This window comes from Petromyzon marinus, chromosome 18 (genome assembly GCF_048934315.1).
Source record: "Petromyzon marinus isolate PM22_M1 ecotype Great Lakes invasive population chromosome 18, UKy_Petmar_22M1.pri1.0, whole genome shotgun sequence".
NCBI classification, from domain to species: Eukaryota; Metazoa; Chordata; class Hyperoartia; order Petromyzontiformes; family Petromyzontidae; genus Petromyzon; species Petromyzon marinus.
In genome coordinates, this window is record NC_133684.1 from 4,799,222 (window position 1) to 4,819,863 (window position 20,642).

Consider the following 20,642-nt stretch of genomic DNA (forward strand, 5'->3'; position numbering starts at 1 on the left):
ATTTTTATGATGAATGATGATACAGTTGGAGATGACGTGATGGTGATTGTGTTGCGTTGATGATTAAAATGAGGTGCTGTCGTAATAACAATGCAGATGCCGGTGCTACGGACGGAAATATTGCTGTTAGTAATTCCGTATTAGTGGGAGGTGACTTTAGTGGTCGTGGTTATTCTATGGAGGAGTCTCGTGAAGGACGCTGCTACTGGGCAGTTGGAGGCAGTCGCCCTCCAGCAACAACGGAGGGGAGAGGAGCGACGCTCACAACAACGAGCGGAGCGCCGGGCGTCTAAAATACAGCAAGTTGGCAAAGTAAGGGGGTACAGCATCTACCGGTGATCTCAGTCAGACAACCCATGGCACCAGCTGGGTCTGTCCCGAGACCACCTGCACCTAGCCTGGCACAGTAGGGGGTACAGCTGGTGGTGCATCTACCGGTCATCTCAGTCAACCAACCCATGGCATCTGCTTGGTCTGTCCCGAGACCTCCTGCACCTTGCCTGGCACAGTAGGTGGTACAGCTGGTGGTGCGTCTACCGGTGATCTCAGTGGGTCGACCCATGGCACCTGCTGGGTCTGTCCCGAGACCACCTCCTGTCAGCGAGCCTTCGACACTTCACGTGGCAGCCTCAAAGTGCACCTGGCCTGGCACAGGCGCCGTGTCGAATGGCCCGGGGGTATTGGTGCTCATTCTAATCTGGAGTGTCCGTGGGATCCCCGCTGAGCCTTCCAGCAGCAGCCACCAGGCGGAGCTCGGCGAATGCTCGAGGGCGAGAGGAGTTTTCTTTTTCAACCTCGTTGAGCCAACTTGGGGGAAACGACAAAAAATCTGTAATCTCGTAACGTTTAACGCGTCGACTACATGCACGGGATTTCTGTCAATCAATCTACTGCTCGATGGGTGTCTCCCAGCCCCCAACAAGCTTTCGGTCGTTCATGGTCGGTGGGGGTGGGGGTGCGAGAAGGGTTGACCATACTTCACGGTGGTCAGTGCGGGTTGGTTCTGAAGGTGGGGGGGGGGAGTGGGTGGGAGGATTTGTCAGACGACCGGTTTAGACGCCGCTCGCCGAGTTGCGTTCGCAGCCGTGGCCAGGAATCGAACCGGGGAGGGCGTTTATAGCGCAACGCGCTCACCACTGCGCCACCGCTCCTCCGGAGGTCACGTGCCGAGGAAAGCCGCCTCACTGAGTCTCGAGATTATTTTTCTGAAAGAACTCTCTCTACATGACCGCAGCAATAATGGGCATTATATATGATTGACATCATCATCGTCGTTATCATTTCGTAATGGGAAACAATGATTATGCTATTGCGATGCTGTTATTTGTTAAAATAAACTTGAGGCGCATTCACCGCACGTATCTAGCTGATGACGTAATGCAGTAATTCCAAATTCTATTGTTACAATGCACACAAAGACAAAGGAGACCCCCTCCGTGTGTGGCCTACCAAACTGTCGGGGCAGGTGCTGTTAGCGAGCACCCATTAAGGCCGGCACGGCGCACGAGAGGAATCGGTGGGCAGCGCTCAGCCCGGCCGCCTTTGTCTCCCCAGTGGTGATGCTAACATAACGCACCGGTTACAATACTGATTTAAGGCTGAGTTGAGCTAGAGGGGAGGGGGGGGGCACAGGACCGGTTCGATTAGCCACTGATGTTAGACGTGAGCGATAATCGATATCGGGTCGCCAGATTCGTTGGCGGAGTGCGCTAACCGCTGAGCCACCGCTCCCCTCTCACAATGCGAACATCCTGCATAACCACGCCTACACTTGTGTACGTACCCTGGATAAGTCTGCATGTATCGTAGATGTTGGGAGTCGAGCGGTGGTTACGAGTTAACACATTGACATACCAAGCCTGCCTGCGTGAGTTCGATTCCCGACCACGGGCACGCATGGGTATATCACCCCCAGCGCCTTCATCTACATCCGAATCTGAATTTATACTGGAGGAATCCGATGAGCTATAAAGCTCTTTTTTTCCACAGATGTCCAGTAGGATGCAGGTCGGAACGCTACAATAACAAACAGTACAACAAAACACGATCGGAGTCTAATGTATAGGAAAGGTTAAAGGTGCATCGACTCTCGTGGCGAAGTATAGTCAACCTCCACCCCCTCCCCCCCCCATCGGAGACCTTAACATCCAGCAGTGGATTGACCAAGGGCTGTACATTCACGCGAATTAAGTGGCGGAGTGGCGAACACATGCATCGATCAATAGCGATTGTCAATCTCGCGATGCCCATGCATCGAATCTGCGCCTCGGCATTGCCGATGGGACTTTAAAATCACCGTGTTCACGTGACCTGGCGCGCGCGCGCACGTGGACGGGCTGATGTCGAGGCGAGCCGAGCGACTGATTGCTCGAATTGCAGCCTCGGAACCATTTTGCTCTGTTCCGTATGGCCCCTGAACTGGTCTCGTTTGACGCGACCCCCACCTCTCTGCTCAGCGTGGGGGGGGGGGAGGTCGTGTTTGTGTCGGGTGAGTCACCTGATCATCATCATCATCATCTTCTACATCTGCTAGGAAAGGTTATTTTTAGGGGTTTTTTTTACAGCAGCGTATGGGCGGGCAATTGTCGCTGTCTTTTACGTCGTGACTGCGGTGGTGGTGGTAACAGGGATGTTGGTAGCAGGGATGTTGGTAGCAGGGATGGTGCTAGCAGGTATGTTGCTAGCAGGTATGTTGCTAGCACGTATGTTGGTGCAGATCAGTGGGAGTGGGGGGATGGGGTGTTGGTCGGCAACCAAAATAACAAGCAGAACATTTTTTGTTATTTGGTTAAAATTTTAAAAACAAGACCCGCAAAGCACCGTGTGGTGAATACGAGAGACCGTGGGTCCTTAATAAATCAAAAGTGCCACGAAGCAGCTCCTTAAAGAGCCACCGCACGCGACTCCACCGCAGGAAGCCGGCCCCTGGCGCAGGATGATGATGACGATGATTCTGACAGACAAGCGCGATGTGTTTTGATGATGGCCGCGGCTTAACTCATCACCACCACCATCATCCCCACCCAACTCTCCCCTACCCGGTCGTGAATATATTTTCCGGTGCTCAGGCCTGGACAGCTCCGCCTGAAATGTAGCCCTGATGATGATAAGGCGATGGTCATAGTGTGATTGTGATGATAATGTTGCTGGCTTGGTAGTCGCAGTGGAGATGGTAAACAGTGGTGATGATTGTGATTTAATAATGGTGGAGATGGTGATAATGACATGTATTTATATCCTTAGTTCTTTCGGTAAAGTCACGTTGAAGGGAAACAATAAAATAATAAAATATATACAAAACAATAAAAATTCTCACGACGTTTCGACCATAACACAAACGGTCGTCATCAGGTGTGTCGGTTTGCATGCATACGTGAGAATTTGTATTGTTTTGTATATATTTTATTATTTTATTGTTTCCCTTCAACGTGACTTTACCGAAAGAACTAAGATTATGAATTACTGCAGTCACGAAAGCTTTACATCAAAATTTGACATGTATTTATGTTAAACTTATTCTTAGTTTTTTCGGTAAAGTCACGTTGAAGAGAAACAACAAAATAACAAAATATATATAAAACAATAAAAAATTCTCACGACGTTTCGACCATAACTCAAACACCTGATGATGACCGTTTGAGTTATGGTCGAAACGTCGTGAGAATTTTTTATTGTTTTATATATATTTTGTTATTTTGTTGTTTCTCTTCAACGTGACTTTACCGAAAAAACTAAGAATATGAATTACTGCAGTCACGAAAGCTTTAAATCAAAATTTATGTTAAACTTGTTTCGCACATTACGTTGCCGACAGTGCTAAGCTGGGGTGCAGATCGGACGTTGTGGTGATAGTGTGGTTGTTGATTACTAAACGAATGGTAATGCGGATGCCGATGCTACTGATGATAATGCTGCTGTCGGTAAGATTAGTGGTCGGTGATGCTGCTTCTGCTGCTCGTGGTAATTCTAATAAAGATCGCTGGGTGATGGCGATAGTGATGATGCAGCGATATATACAATCCGTGAGAAATGATGGGCCGGTAACGACAGTGGCGGCAGGCTGGTGTTGTCGGTGATGAATGTGCCGACGGTTATTGATGGATGATTAAAACGGTGGCGAGATGACGCTACCGACTCTGGTAGCGAGCTCGGGACAGGCACGCGTTGTGTAATTAATACAATTAACGATTCGCTCTTCGCACCGGGTGTGCGCACGAGCCTCTCGGATCTCGGGAGCCGGAACAACACCACGTGGGGAGCGCGCCAAAGATAAAGATCCCCCGTGTAGCCTACGCAGACTCGCGGGGCAAAGTGCTGTTGGCGAACGCCCATGAAGGTCGTCAGCACGGCATGCAAGGTGGTTCGGTGGCCAACGCCACACCCGGTCGCCTTTGTCTCCCCAGAGCCGAAGTTTAAACGCGCAACAACGGGGTACCCGTTAAAGGCCAAGTCGAGCAACGGGAGGCCCAGGACGGATTCAGCTAATCGTCACCGGTGTTGGCCGTGAGCGACGAATCGAACTCGGGTAGGGCTGGGTTCGTAGCGCAGCGTAGCGCCGGCAGTTTCGCTACCGCTCCCCACCACGCACGCGCGTGCACGCATCCGCGCGCGTGTACGCACACGAGCGCGCGCGCACGCACGCACGTGCCTGTGCATAACTTAGCATCCGAGACATGATCTTCACATCAGAGACGTGTGAGAAAAAGCGTGGAATATTGGAGAAGGGGAAGGAGGGGGTGGATGGGGGGGGGATGGAATCTAGTGATGTAACGATGCATCGTTCATGTCGTAACGGCCACCATGCGTGCTTCGAATCGCTTGTGTAGAAACTGATTATTTGTTCGAGTCGTACACGTGATGCGTGATGCGTTCACCTGATCCCGGCCGCCGCTAGTGACCGTTGCAATAACCACAATGTGACAACGGTAGTCTATTTATGATAATCTGTTGGCGGTGTAAACGATTTGTGGATTTGACGAGCGAGTATTGCGTCTGCAGAATGGATGTGGTTCGAATCGTCTTCGCTGTCGTTGTCGCCTGAGCGTTGCGGCCACGATTGGTGCTTCGTCCACCACGATAGGGAACAGGGCGAGTCTCGTTTATGAGAGTCCTGGTTCCGGAATGGTGACAATTTATCGAATCGTCTGGGTGGATGAACCGTTACACCTCTGGCCGGCTGCGTACGTTGAGTGGTGGTGGTGGTGACGACGATGATGATAGTGAGAGGACAAGGACTGGGCTACGCGCGAGGCTGTGCGCACTGTGGGGTGATGATGGATAATAATGGTGATGTTGATGGATATTAATGATGATGATGATGAAGAGGCGTAGGAGGAGAGAGGAAGGGGAGGCGCGCAACTGCTGACGCTGAGTGATGATGGCGATGATGATAGTGGTGGTATATATCTACGTTGAACTTCTTTCGCACAGTACGTGTGGTGGTGATGGAGGAGGTGATGATGGGAGTGGTGGCGATGTTGGATTCGGCGGTAGGGATGGGGAACCACCCGTAGCGAGCGGCGTCGAATCACGGGAAGCTTGGGCAGGCGTGCGGGAAGGAGGAAGGGAGGGACGGAGGGACTGGGGGGGGGGGGGGGGTGAGATGGGAGTAAGAGGAGGGAGTGAGCCCGAGAATGGGAGGGCGATCTCCTCTTCCCCCCACCTCCCCTTCCCTATCGCAAACTCCCCATCCTCGGCGCGCCTGCGCGCACATTCGCACCCCGAGCCATTGCAAAGAGCGGCGCGCGGGGAGAGCTCCCAGCCACACAGCGCGCGTAGAGAGCAGCCCACGCGGCCTCGAGGTGAGACGCAAACACCGGCGTTGTCCACGTGTGTGTGTGTGTGCGATATTCTACATACGGTATTGTGTACACATCCCGATGGGTTAACGTCTCGCCCAGTATTTCGCGGGTGGCTGGTAGACTGGCGTTAGTGGTAGACACGTGACTAGTCGCCGTGTCAGCCGGAGCGACGGCTATACCGGACGTGGTGTGCCGCGTAACGCGAATATTTTGCGCCAACGGACCCGACTGAAATTAATCTGTGTGCATGCCAGTGCGGGCGGGCGGGCGGGCGAGTGAAGGTGTGAGCTAGTGTCGGGAAGAGAGCCTCTGACCGACCTAATGTCCGTTTCTTTGTTTGAATGTGAGTCGCGCCCCTGAGCCTCTGGTGCGCTCACGGCTCGGTGAAGCAACGGGCGCGCCACCGCCCCCTCGAATGGCATTGCATTGGAAGCTCGCTCTCCATCGGCTGTCGGCGACGTGTCAATCAACCGAATTGAATAATACCATCGTGAAACCCAAATTATCAGACGTGCAGTGGTCAAGTAGCTCGCTCTTTGCATTCATTGTGGGTAAAAAAAAAATTCAATTGCGTTGTTCCGCGACTTAATAAAAAAAAACAACTTGGTTATTTAAAAAAATAGTCATCATCTATTAATCTTGCGTCAGTCAGCGTGTCAGTGAGTCATCCCGGCTATTGTTCGTGATTGCCTGACTTGACTTACCCAGACGCGTTGCCCTTCGCTTTATATTCGGCGGATTTGCGTTCGCTTATCGGTTTATTAAATCACAGACTGTCATTTGAATCGTAAAAAGCCAGAAAAAATGGGATGACTATTATCTGCACACAACAGAAGGGTATGGTTTTGGTGGAAGTGCTGCTGCTGCTGCTGCAACTAACGTGAGCTCAACATATTCATCACAAATATATAGAATTACTGACATTTCGGGCAATAAAGTTTAATTAACGAATGTTCAGTTTTTTGTTATTTGTGCTCGCGCACCACTCAGCAACGCGGTATCACTCTCAATATCATCTTGGAGATGAGCACCGTGCGTGAAGGCTTTTCGCGGACGAGAGAGAAGCTTCTGCGGCTGCTGCTATGAATGCTAATGGGTCCACGCGTGCATCGCTGCGTTTCATCGCCGCTGCCTTTCCCTACCGCTTATCGTCTTTGCTCGATATATTTATTTATTTTGCAACGCGCGAATTGACAAGAGATGTCTGTGGGTTCAAGTCGGTGCATGTTCGCGCGCCCGTATGTACGGATCGGTGTTTCTTGGGCACCCCCCTTGCCTCCTCCGCCGCCCTTCCCAGCTCACAACGCCTTAATTCCTCCCCCCGCCCTCAACTTCCTTCACCCTCTGCCCCCCCTCCCACCCCACGTCAAACCCAGACCACCCATCCCACCCATCCCCCGCAGAGACCCACACCCCATCCTTGCCAGACGCTCCTCGCATCGCGCACAGCGCATCACGGTCTCAGATGCGTACAGTCGCCCGCCAGCGACGAGTCCACGGTGCTGTTACGATACAATACTGAAAAGAGAAACGTTTGGCCAGCCGTCGCGTTCCAGCCAGAACCCTCCTGAAAACGAGGAGGGAGGGGGGGGTCTAAGAGACTCGGTGAGGCTGTTTTTGGGGCCACTGGCAAGCAAAATTATTTGTTGTGTACCAATTTCTCAAATGTGTTCCGCACGGTGTTGTGGGTTCCGTGAAACTCCGGCGGTATAGATTAATATTAATCGTCATGATTATGTGTGCCCTTGTTTTCCAGTAATTTCAGGTGATAATGTCTTTTTTTTTTCAAATTGTGAAGCTATTTTTGTAATTCGTAGCAATGCAGCGATGAATGAAATAATACACGTACTGTATGGATTATAAATGATGCGGTGATATTTCTACCAAAGGTGTTTTACCATTTTTAAAACCCAACAACCAAACGTGACGGTTGCCTCGTTGGCATTCGATGTCGACGATACCGCGAGTTGCATTCATCATCGCATCACCAGCTACGTCACGGCAACAGTCGCTTCCCAGTAGCCCCGTTGCGTCCAACAAAGAACACTCGCGTGCATGCGTGCGTGTGTGTGCATCCATCCATCTGTCCACCCTTCTCCATCCATCTCCTTGTCTCGGCTGTGCGGCGTGCAGGTGTCTGTGAACGAGGCGCGAGGAGACTCCCCCTGCCAAGGAAATCCGAACGCATCAGCCGATAACGTCAACTGCGCTGCACAAGGCAACACTTTTGAAACCACCACCACCTTCGCGACCACCACCGTTGCTCCGAATCAAGCAGCAGCACCTGCTCGGGACCGTTTGGCAGACAGCGAGGCAAGCGGCGTCACAAGCGTCAAAACACAACAGCGCCGCCCACCAGCGACATCGTCGTCGTCAACAGCAGCAGCAGCAAGAAGAAGTAGAGGACACCACCTGAGCGCCGCCATGTCCTTTAACGGGGAGTTTTCTGAGCTGGAGCACTTTGACGAGCGGGACCGCGGCTTGCGCTTCAGCCGCGGCTCCCGCGGTGCCAACGGCCTCCCGAGCCCCTCGCACAGCGCGCACTGCAGTCTGTACCGCACCCGGACCCTGCAGGCGCTCAGCTCGGAGAAGAAGGCCAAGAAGGTACGCTTCTACCGCAACGGGGACAAGTACTACAAGGGCATCGTGTACGCCATCTCGCCGGACAGGTTCCGCTCGTTCGAGGCGCTGCTCGCCGACCTGACCCGCACGCTGTCCGACAACGTGAACCTACCGCAGGGAGTGCGCGCCGTCTTCACCATCGACGGGCAGCACAAGATCACCAGCCTCGACGAGCTGCTCGAGGGTACGTGCTACCCGGTGCTGCCCGGTGCTTGCCCCGGTGATGCCTCTGCCCGGTGTCGAGCAGAGAAGTTGTCGATCTTAAGGGCGTCGCGTGTCCGAGGGTAAAAAATGGGTTATGAACCCGTCTGTGCAGATCTTTCTTTGTTATCACCTCTTATGTTATAACTTAAAAGTGTATGTATATTGAACTTCTTTCGCAGCGCACATTGCCGACCTGTGTTAATCGGAGGTGTGGGGGAAGGACAACAAACTAAACACGAGAAGCAGTTCTAAGGAAATGAGTTTGCCATCTGGATGATTTACAAGTAGACAACTCCAGTGCCTTCCTAATTTTCGGAAGGAGGCGCATTCCAGACGGCCTCAGAAGTGTATTTGAAAGCGCCGCGATGCGGTGACCGTCGATGTGGTGGTGGTGGATGACGCGTGTGCCCTTGCTGTGTCTCCCTGCGTTGTACCTCGGTCTCTCGACGTTCGCCTATCCCTGATTAACGTCTCTGGTGGCTAATGTCCGCTATGGTTAATTGCCTAATGACTCCAAAATATTGAGATGCTCGGGACTCTGAATACCACAGTGAATATGCTGCAAATGTCAGTGTAAGCAGGGCATAATATCTCACTCAATTATCAAGCCGCTGTTAGTCTTACTTGGAGTAGGGATTATCGGCGTAAGGAACTGGGATACAATGTTTGCCGATCCATAGTAATCATATAGTCATCGTACCCTTTATTCCTATGATCCTAATGAGGACAACATAAGAAGCGTAAAAACCAAACAAGGCGAGATGGATGTGGCCGGGGGCCAAAATAATTCCCGCACCATCGACCCATCTTTCTGTCGGCGTTGATATTAATCACCGAGGTAAAAATGCGCACTGTGCATCGCCTAAAGTTGTGGCTCTTTGCGCAATGTGCTTCAATGCCAGTGGGGTCTGGGTTCGATTGCCGAGCACGGCAAACGTTCAGTGGTAAGAAGCGGCTATTTAAACCCATAGTGCGTTGCGTCAAAACATCGGAAATGGGGGGGGGGGGGGGAGACAAAGGCAGCCGGGCACGGTGACTCATGAACACACAACCCCCCTACCCGCCCCTCTCGCCCCAGCTACGAGCGTGAAAGCGGCGCATCTTTATCTTTGTTTCCAAGGCGCAGCGGAACCCAAATTAAATAGACGGACACAGACGACGCTCACGGGCGGGGTGGGGGGGGGGGGCACCAGCTCCGGCTACTCGGGGGTCGATGCGCAGTTGGCTTCTCGCGCAGTAAAGCGTGAGATTTATCTCGTGGCATGAACTCCACCCGCCCATATCCCTCCACCTCCTCCTCCACTATCTCTCATCTCCTCGCAAGAGTTACGAGCGCAGAGCGCGGCGCTGGTGACGGGCGCCTTCTGGGCTCGCAAGGACGGAACGGCATCGATGATAATAATACAAATAAAACCGTGTCGGAGCGGGACACTCGCACGCCTCGAGAATCGGAGCGAGCGTGTGGAGGCGCCACGCTTCGTTGTTGTTGTTGTGTGTGGACGGGGCAAGGGGGGTGTGGGCTTTCCCACCACGCATTGCGTGGCCGTGAGGGATATCTTGGCGAGGCTTCATCACGGCACCGCTGAGCGTTCGAGATTCGGCTGCCTGTGACTTGAAGTCTATTTTGAGAACTCGGGAGACCAGGATTGCCTCGTGTGGAAGAGTGACCTGGGGAATTAGTCTGCCGGAAGGGAGGAGGAGGTGGGGGAGGATGATTGTGATGTATAATCCCACTTGAGCGAAGCGCAGGTAATTTTCGATTTAAACCAACTTCTAGAATGTGGTGAGTTGATGGTCACAGCTTCGTCACCGATGACCGCACAGACAACAAAAAAGCCATGAATTCAATTGGGATTTGTCAGTAATTTTCCCCAAAAAATGAACTGCTCTGAGAATTAGAAAAATAACACGTTTCTCTGCCACACACTATTGCTACAACCTTTCTTGTATCAAAGTGTGTGGAGGTGGGGGGGGTGGTGTGCCCCTAGTGGTTGGTGAACGTGTAAAGGCAGAGCTTTGGTGGGAACGAAGGCGATGGATATTAAACATCTTTTGCGCCGTGCTAATGGATGGAGATTGAAACGGCGTGTGCAGTTAGGGCCTCGGCTAGAATTTGCATCTCAGCTATGGTCTGGGGTAGGGTTCAGCCGTTCGGGTCTGGTATATGATCTGGGATACGGTTTGGGTTAAGGTTAGGGTCTGCGGTGGGTTTAGCGATGCGGGTGTGGATCTGGGCTGGATTAGGTTTTGGATGAGAATTAAGTTAGTTCAGAGCACAAAGATAATGCGAGAGTGCTGAGTTACGGTGAGACCGGAGGTTATGGTTCCTTTTGAAGCTGGGTTATGCTCTAGGTAAGGGCTATGCTTCGAGTTCGTCTTTCCCCAGTTCAAAGTTATGAAGTGGATTATTGTCCAGGTTAGGGTTGATTGGATCTGGGAGATATTTCAAGTCTGTGGATCAGTATTTGGGATGGGGTTGTGGTTTCGGTGACAGTTTGCGTGAGGATTTGTGATCGGTTTATTGCAGGTCTGGGTTCGAAGTGGGTTTAGGGGCACGATTGAGCGCCGTGTGGTGAGCAAATGCCACACGGGGGCGCTCACAGATACCCCTGAGCGCGAGGACTCCCAAATGTGCTGCAAGAGTCACGCTGGCCGGAGGCGCTGATTGTGTGGCGATGAAGAGTGGAGGAGCCGCGCGTTCCGCGATTTAACGAGCGGAGGCTGCTGGCGCTAATTAACGGTTGGAGGAGCACTGACAATGATTTTTAAGCTGCCTCGAGCTAAGCCATCGCTCAAGACTTACAGCATGGGGTCAGACTGGCAAGGGATCTGATGGGTGGAGATTCAGATTTCTTGTAATTATAACGATCTGCCATATGTATCTGTGTACAGAATATGCGTGCGGGTAATTGCAATAAATGTCACAATACAATTGGATTGATAATGTAAACAACAAAATTTACTGCATTGCAACACGCTGGGAAAATAATGAGGGCTCGGGGAAGTGTGAGCACTAAAGAGGGACTTGGCAGAGATGAGGGACTTAAGATGATACGGTATAGTTTCGTGTGTATGTATGTTGAACTTCTTTTGCACCGTACTTAGCCAACCGCGCTGATCGGATGTGCAAATGGGTTCCAGGGTGGAGGTTGGCGTGCATTAACATTAGGTTTTATTTTTTTACATTCGATGCACAACACCCGCCAAATTGAGACAACCTTACCAACGTCCAAATATGTAGTGGAAGTCACCTGGCAACGCAATAAATCCTCCTCATTCAGACTTCATTATTTGTTCACACCGATGAACGTTGCAGCCACTGTTGGCTCTGCAGGGGTCGTGTGAATCCATTACAGTACACGCATCCACCACCCCCGCCCCTCGCCCCCCCCCCGTTATCAATCCACTGCTGGATGACGGCCTGCCCGTGCCATGTCAGTCAAGGGAGTTGTTTGACCATACTTCACCACGCCGGTCAGTGCGGGCCGATGAAGGTGTGGAGCGTAGACGTAGGCGCACAGCGCACACAGGAGTGCAAGTTGCTGCAATCGATTGCGCCGCACTGCTGCCCACAACGTCGGCCAGCAGGAGCCTATAGCACCTGTTTTTTTATGCGTGGCGGTCGCCCATTCCAAGCGCTATCCAGGCTTAACCCAATTGGTGTACTGTAGGTAATTATCAAATGATGGTCACGCAAAATCAGAGTGAATTTTACTTTGGTAATTGCATGCCTGCAGTGATGACCCCCGAGTGAGAATTTTGGTAAATGCCCGGTTTTGTTTTTGAAGTCCGTAATGTCGATCAGCACAGAAGCCGGTTAGAATTGATGCACAAACCTCATATGCGGCGTCATAAGCACCGTTTAATATGTGAACAGGGGTGCCGCTGTGGTGAGACATTTACTCGGTCGCCTGGTATGCAGGAGGTCGTGGTTTCGATCCCGACCCTGATGCCTGTATATTTGAAGCTTGCATGTTCTCCCCGTGGTCGCATGAATTTTTATCCGGGTCCTCCGGTTTTTCCCTCCACATTTAGAAACACGCGTTTAGAGTATTTCGTTGCTGTAGATTTCCACGTGATGAGCCACTTCGTTGAGCTCTCATTTGTGGCCAGGTCGCTTCTGGAAAAGAGTTGTATAGCTCAGTGGGCCTTGCCTGGCAACATTTTATTTTAGTTTAATAGTTTAGACCAGTGATTGTTAACATTTACTGCAGCCTTGCATCCCCTTGATTCTCAATCGTAACAAAAAAAAAACATCATCTTGATTTGAAGCTTTCGTGACTGCAGGAATCCATGCTCTTTGGTTCTTTCGGTAAAGTCACGTAGAGTATAAAAAAAACATTCTTTTCTACGTGACTTTACCGAAAGAACCAAAGAGTATAAAAAACATGTTAATAAATACATAGAGGGTTTGATTAAACAAGTAGTTGTACTTATTTGCCCGTGCTTAATTTGTGTTTCGATGACTTACCTTCTAAAAAAGATCTGGCCACTCCTCGCACCGCCAGAAAGGGCATCTTGCACCCCCAGCGGGTACGTACACCCCAAGTTAAGAACCGCCGATTTAGACAATACTGTGGAGATGATTTCTTCCGAATTTTATTACCGGTCACTTTGGACCAATATCACGTGGGATGAAGCCGGAATCCTAGACAGGACACGCTGGGGACTAAACTGCAGGGCGGATGTGTAAACAGGACGGATACGCAAAGATCTATGTAAATTTACCGTTACGCCAAAGTGCGCATATAGGTTACCATAAATACTACACAAAACCGTTTTAAACACTGCAGAATGCTTTTACCGCACTTCAGAAGTAAGCCAATGCACGTGATATAAAGAACACATGACTGTGTGTGAAAAGGTCAGATTTGTGAACACCCGCACAAGACGAGAGTTTAACCCAGCGACGTCCATCTCCAGGGTGTACGGCAAATCGAGGGCGACCGCCCCAGGCCCCGTGCTTTGGGGGGCCCCCCCACGCTTCACCCCGGTGTCAGATGCAATGCTTCCGGTTTGATCTGAAGGCGTCGGGGGAGACCCACACGGTGGGAATTACTCCGGGCCCCCCACCCCCATGAACGGCTCTGGTTGCTCTGTACAGAAATACCACATTCAGTGTGGGAGGGGGGGGGGATAATGGACACGCGACGTTATACCGCATCTGGTGTCAACCCCGCTTGGCGCTGATGGCTGTGGCGGCGGTGATGGCGGTACGACGTGGACATCGTCGTTGTGGCTTTAAGGCAGTAGTGGTTGTTAAACGGTAAACGCACTGCCCCCCGCCTTTTAACTGCCCTCTACGTGGGGCAATAAACCCAGACGGGAGCCCCCACTCAATAAACGCGATGCATTGTGTAAACTGCTGGCATTGTCTGCAGGCCCCCCCCCCCCCCCATGTATGTATTTATTGGAGGGGCGACTTAATTTGTTCTTGATGTAGTGTGCCACCAGTAGGCACTTCAATGCGTTTTTTCAACGGTGCCCTCTCTTGGTCCCTGCGTCAACACAAATCTGTCGTGGGTCTCTATGTAAATCTATAGGTTTCTATTTATCCAGAAAAGCCACTCTGAGTTGTATAACTCTTTTTCAAGAGGGTCCTGCATTGGGTTTTTATTTTAAGATGTTTTAAGCCAATTGGTGAGGAGCGTTTTATTATACAAGTGGGAGGAAACCCATTCGAGCGAGGGGGCAATACTCTATCCCTGTACAGATGGAAACAGATGGCGATTAGTCCACTTGCTGGACTGCCTTCTCCTGGCAGAGCCAGAGTACGGGCACCTTCTGGACGCCCATGGGAAGGGAGTTTCACAACATTTGTGTGTGCGGTGATCCATCAACCCTGGCTACTGCCTGCGCTGTGTTGGATCACGGGCCATGTGCATAGCCACCATCACCGACCGGGCTTTAATCCCGTGGTGGCTGAAACCCAGATTCAAATCCAGGATCTCAGTGGTTCCAGCTCGGTGCTCTGATGCCTGCACCACCTGGCAACCTCGTGGTTTGAACTCTTTGACTGTGCCGTCACAACCGCAATCTGAACGTGTTTTGTGGAAATCCTTTTTTTATTATTATTATCATAATAAAAACAAAACTAATGTGCGGATTAATTTGATAGTTTTGTGGCACATTATTGGTACAGCACAAGCCTCTTAATGTTTCCTGGCAATGTGCAGCTTCCACGGTGTTGACGAGAGAAATTGCATTATTTAGTGGCATTCGGAGAAATAATTTAAATATTGTTGGTGCAGATCCTCTCCGAGAAGCCATCGATTGCGTCGTCTCTCCGAGGACCTCTGCTCCAATACACAACCCCTCTCGCGCCTTCCCTGTTGCCCCAGCTGCTACGAAATTTACGCGACACCCGCGCTCTCATCCCAATCAATGCCCACGCTGCTGCTGTCGCTATTGCAGAGTGGCGATGCTAGGCCTAAGCAAACCGCACAAAAGCTTAGGGCTCCAAGCAGATCAAGAAAAACATGGGATGCACCAAAATATTAGCTCGAAATCCAAATAAACACAAAAATCCAATTAAATAATAAGCGTTATTCATCTTTCTCATCTCAATCGTTTCATCTGACTCCATCTTGCCCGCGTTTCTCTAATTTTACTACCTTATCTGTATCCATTTTTACGCGTCTCGCTGCATCTCCACTTCATCTTGCACTCTTGTTGACATCGCTCCTCTCATGAGGAGTTTCTAAATTGCAGGTGGCAGTGACCCCAATGGCCCAGTGGCCCAAAAAATATTCCCTCTTTAGGGCCTCCCAATGGATCAGCACCACCATCATTACCGTGCTGTTGTTTGTGTCCCTTCCTCCCTTCCTCCCTTCCTCCCTCCCGCGTTTCCCCCGGCGCAGGCGAGAGCTACGTGTGCGCCACCAACGAGGCGTTCCGCCGGCTCGACTACACCAAGAACGTCAATCCCAATTGGTCGGTCAACGTCAAGGCGGTCGTGGGCATCGGCTCGAGCAGCTCCATCGGCTCGGGCCTCTCGTCCCTCTCGGGCGGCATCGGAGGCATCGGTGGCATCGGCGGCATGGGGGCAGGCGGCGTCGGCGGCGTCGGCGCCGCCTCCGCCGGGCTGGGCGCCGGCGCGGCCACGGCGGCCCTGCTGGCGCCGATCGGGCGGGCGCCCTCCTCGCTGGCGAGCGGGGCGCACACGCCGGAGACGCGCGAGGCGAAGGAGTTCATCCGGCCCAAGCTGGTGACCGTGATCCGCGCTGGCGTGCGGCCCCGCAAGGCGGTGCGCGTGCTGCTCAACAAGAAGACGGCGCACTCGTTCGAGCAGGTGCTCGCCGACATCACCGACGCCGTCAAGCTGGACACGGGCGCCGTCAAGCGCCTCTACACGCTGGACGGCAAGCAGGTGAGCGCACGTGCGGGAGAGCGGGTGAGCAGGTGAGCAAGCGGACGAGCGTGCGGGTGAGCAGGTGAGGGCGCACGCAGTTGTGCGGGCGGGCACGCGACGGAGACGGCCGAGCTTTCGCCCAGGCTGCTGGATAAAGGAGCGGCCCCTGCGAGTGATCGCTCGCTCACTCGCCGCCTATAGCCGAGGTCCTTTTGCCAGTAACGACACCTTTTGTGCGTTTAGTTTGTTGTCCTTCCCCCGCTCCTCCGACTTTAGTATGGTTGGCTACGTACGGTGCAATAGAAGTTCTACGTACGTACGTGCGGCACGAGACAGCCATTGCAGGGCTCCTGGGTAGAGATAGATTTGCGGCCACTGCAATTGCTTTCCTTCGCCCACCGTTGTTGGAAGGGCCTCCGCTTTGAGGGTGTTCTAGAGAGGTTTCCTTGTTTCAGTCCCCAACCTTATCTCGATTGTCGTGAGACTGTCTTTGATTTGATTTTGAATCGATGAACCGGTGGCGTCGTTACGAACCTTAACCGGAGCAGGAAAAGGCTTTGGCACTGCGGCACAAATGCACGGCGAATCGTGCATGCGATCGCAACGCAGCTCACGCGTGCGTGGTTGTGACCCAGTAAAGCGGGTGCGCTCATTCGTGGGCCGTTTCCGAGTGGTAGGCTTCATGTGGCCATGGGCTGTGTGAGATGAAAAAAAGTATTGGGCTGCATGAAATTAAATTGTGGGCCATATGATACGAAGTCACGGGGCCATGTGAAATTATTCACGACCTTCATGAAATGAAAGTCTCCAGCCACGTGAAGTTAATTTGCGGGGCCGAGTACGACTCACGGTGGGGGGGGGGGGGGGGGTGGGTTCCCACTCCCTGCGACAAAGCCGCGTCTCGTTAATGACCACGGAGTTTGTGAACCCCTTCCCCGTTCCGAAACGTCTGCAAGCTGCAGGGTGGGTGTCCCTTTCACCGCTGAATCTCGGAACGCGCAAGCGGCTCAGCTTTAATTTCATTTCGAGAGGCATAGCGTCATTGTTTTTAAAGATGCTGTAATCACCGCAGATAACTGTAGCGACACGACCATGCTCCATGATAGCTGGCACCAAACCGTGTCACACGCCCTCCCTCCCGCATGGCCGTGTGGGAGCCCCGGTATGCCTTCTGACCTGAATACATACCGATTCAGTTCTGGTTCCGTTCCGTTACACGTACGTCATCGGAATGGGAAAGGATTAAAAAGCGTTTGATGAACACCGATTGGTCGGCAGAGCCGCGCGACCTGGGGTAGTCGCGCGACCTCCGTCTCGCGAGCCGACGTGCCCGCCGATGTGCCTGTGTGCATTGGCGACCCCTGGCCGTAGCCGCGTGCTCTGCACGCCGTCCAGGAAGTCCGGACCGCGCGGGCCGTGTTCGACAGATGGCAGCTCCATTAGGCGAGCTCCGTTGTGCATCCCTAATGATGTCATCCCGTTGGCTTCCCGTCGGCCCCCGATGCCTTGCTCCACCGTCGCGGCATCATTTATCGTGGCATTCGGCGAGACGTAAGGAGGTTGTTTTAATCTTTTTTTGTTAATGCACTGCGGCGCTGCCGTGCAGCGGTCGCTGGCAAAGTGAAATGGAGACCCGGATTGACATTTTTAGACTCGAGGTTTTTGTGGAATTCAGCAGTCTTGTGGTTTGATTCCTCGGTGTGGAAGTGCACGGTTTTTGCAAAATACGTAATTTTTTGTCATTGTGTGTACGACGTCCACTAAAATGCGTCACTCTAGAATTTCGATATAAATCTTTTTTTGAAGAGGAACATTTTAACAATTTCTAGTTGTTTTGTGGACTGTATTCCTAAAAGCTAAGCTTTCTCGTGAAAGGCGGTGGATAAAGGTGCAGTGCCGCAACTGTGACCAGCAGGGTGGATTTGCCCAAGGGCTGGAAAGAGAATCTCCCATTTAAAATTGTTCGGGAATTTCCATTAAAAAAAAAACCCTACAGAACGCATTGAGTGTATATTTTCACAAAACGGCCTACATTGTGAAGGTTTTCATATTGCGCAATCCAGCCGGACTGGCCACCGAGCTACGCATGCCATTAGTTGCACCCTACTGGGAGGACGAATGCCCACCTCCAGGCCGGTGCTTGTGGACATCCTGTGCCGGGACAGGGACAGCTGCCATCCGGGGGTCCTCTTTGCATCGACCGCAGCAAGGCATTGGGATGGTTCAAATGGGATAGTGATTGCAAGTCGCCTTTGAGTGTCCAGGGCGTTTTGGCAAGCGCCCTGGACGCTCGAAGGGCGGTGCTCATCGCGCTGAAGGAAGGGAAATGGCGAACAGGTAAACGTTTGCGTCCGTAAGCCTCGGAAGCATCATGGCTGCCCGCCTTGTCCTTCCCGCTAATAGATCTTAATTGCGATTCTCCGGGTTTAACAGCCATAACGATTCCCCATCTCTCTCCCATTCTCTCGGTTGCATCCTCGCTCTCCCTCCCTCCCTCTCCCTCCCCTCTCTCTCTCCACCTCTGCTGGGCTCACCGCTTCCCTGCCTGTCAGGCTTGCCGTACGTTGTGCACGTGTCCTCACACGACCCTGCTCGCTGGCGCGCTCTCGCTCGCTCGCTCGCGTTCACATTTAGAGCGTCGCCGACAGTGGAGGGTGGCGCCTGGGCGCGCTCCGCTGAGCTCTCCGCTGTCCGCGCGATGCCCGGTGAGGGAGTCTCACTGGGGGCACGGGAATGCAGAGGAGAGAGGCGGGCAGCCGAGGTCACCGCGTGAGAGCATCCCGCCGCTGACCTTCATTTATGGCCAGACTGACGTGTGAATTATTGAATTATTATTGTGATCTGGAGCTTCACGGTGTTACTATAAGGAAACTTATAATGAGATTGTTACAGTCGGTGCCCGTTTGATTAATTAAGACCAAATGATTACGTTTGTGCAGGTCAGACTTGCGACGCCAGCCCACTGTGAATGCGACCCGCTTGCTGCTCCATGTGTAGGACCCATTGCCGTGTCTATGCGTGCCGTGTGTATTTAATGATTTGTATATGCACAATGGCCGAGCGGTGGCACAGTGGTTAACGTATTGCACCGCCAACCCGACAATCTGAGTTTGAGTCCTGGCCACGGCGGATATCAGTGGCATGTGATATCTGAACATCCTGATATCTGACACCCTGAACGCCCCCTGTTCTTCGCCAACCAGCACCGACCAGCTTGGTCAGGTGTGGTCAAATAACCCCCGTGGCTCGTACGCCTCGATGAGGCTTTCATCCAGCAGTGGATTGACAAAGTGCTTGCGTTATTAAATAAAATTATTATTTATGTACATTAGTCTAGATGTGTACGGTCGACATGGAAAACAATGGACAATCGCTTGCACCCACTTCACATTGTTCAAGCAGCCGCTACACGCAGGGACATCTCCCCATTTTGCAGGGAGAATTCCATGCTAAACTATGTTACTATTTTTTTTTATTTTACCAGGTAAGGCCCACCGAGCTGTGGCCACCACAAATGATCAACGAAGTGGCTTTTCACGTGGACATTTATAGCAGCCAAATACTCTAAGCGCGCGTTGATTCTAAATAATGAAGAGGGGGGAAAAACCGGAGGACCCGGAGAAAAATCCATGCGACCACGGAGAGAAAGACACGCAAACTCAAAATATACAGACCGTCATGGTCGGGATGGAACCCACGACCTCCTTTAAGCCAGGCGAGGCAGTTAACATCTCGCCACCGTGGTTCCCCAACGATCCCATCACAAACAAATAACTCTGATCAATGTAATTAACATTCTTATTGGAGTTGGGAGGTGGGCTCAGATGGTCTGTGTTGGTGTGAGTGTGGACGGAGAATAATGACGTCATCCCCTTATGAGTTCTCCCTTCACCGACACGGAGAGCGTCGTGAGCAGCCGTGCTTCTGCGATGACTTGATGAATAAAACATGAACTAGGCGCTGGCTGCGTAGCTGGCACGTGGACCGGGCCCTATCTACCTCTCTCCGCCGTTGCCTCTCCCGCAATATCGCTCGCTGCGCTAGCTGCGCACGACGGCTTTATCGGGTAGATGGCCACAGCCACGGTCGCGTGAAAAACGTCAAAATGATTCCAAGCGAACGCAATTGCCCAGACCGTGCTCGTCGCAAACATCGCAATGAGCCAAACGAACGCGACAGCCAAGGCGTTGAAGGAATGATTGTTTGGGGTGGGGTGGTGGGGGGAGCGGAAGGATGGTGGCGGGCGGGGGAATACAACGTCGTGCCTGGCGCTGCTACACAATTTGAATGCTGGGGACCATCTCGGATCGTGATGGTCGGAGGAGGGTGTGGTGGGGGGGATGTGGCATGCGGGCCGTTGTGCGCTGCGTGAACGTGAGCCGCATGACCTCATCCCTGCGCCGCCACCGACGCCGCGCCCAACGCTCGGAAGAGCGCGCGGCGAAAATTGAAAACCGCTTTTTATTGTGGCTTTTCGCTCGTCCCCTTGGAGGCCGCTCGTAACGACACCCCTCGCCAACCCCCTAACAGCCATCCCCTCCACCCCCAATCTCCCCCCCCCCACCCGCGCCCAACACCACCCCCCACCCCCACTCCGCCGAGACGAAATGTGTGGCTGCGCTAATGAACAGACATCTTTCTTTTTTTACCATCATTCCTATAAA

At 52.4% G+C, this 20,642-nt stretch overlaps 1 protein-coding gene across 3 annotated transcripts in view; it reads left to right on the forward strand.

Annotated features, from left to right (window-relative positions):
• The first annotated feature begins 5,621 nt into the window (after positions 1-5,621).
• The window catches only part of LOC116943600 (neuronal migration protein doublecortin-like), a 67,994-nt gene continuing 52,973 nt past the window's right edge, over positions 5,622-20,642 (forward strand). Inside the window, exons 1-3 of one of the 3 annotated variants that reach the window (XM_032956585.2) lie at positions 5,622-5,801; positions 7,935-8,607; positions 15,488-15,996. In XM_032956585.2, the coding sequence (XP_032812476.2) occupies positions 5,634-5,801; positions 7,935-8,607; positions 15,488-15,996 (1,350 nt within the window). In that variant the 5' untranslated portion in view covers positions 5,622-5,633. Of the gene's footprint in view, positions 5,802-7,203; positions 7,407-7,934; positions 8,608-15,487; positions 15,997-20,642 lie in introns of those variants that run through there. The other 2 variants (XM_032956584.2, XM_076067818.1) reach the window with 2 other exon arrangements.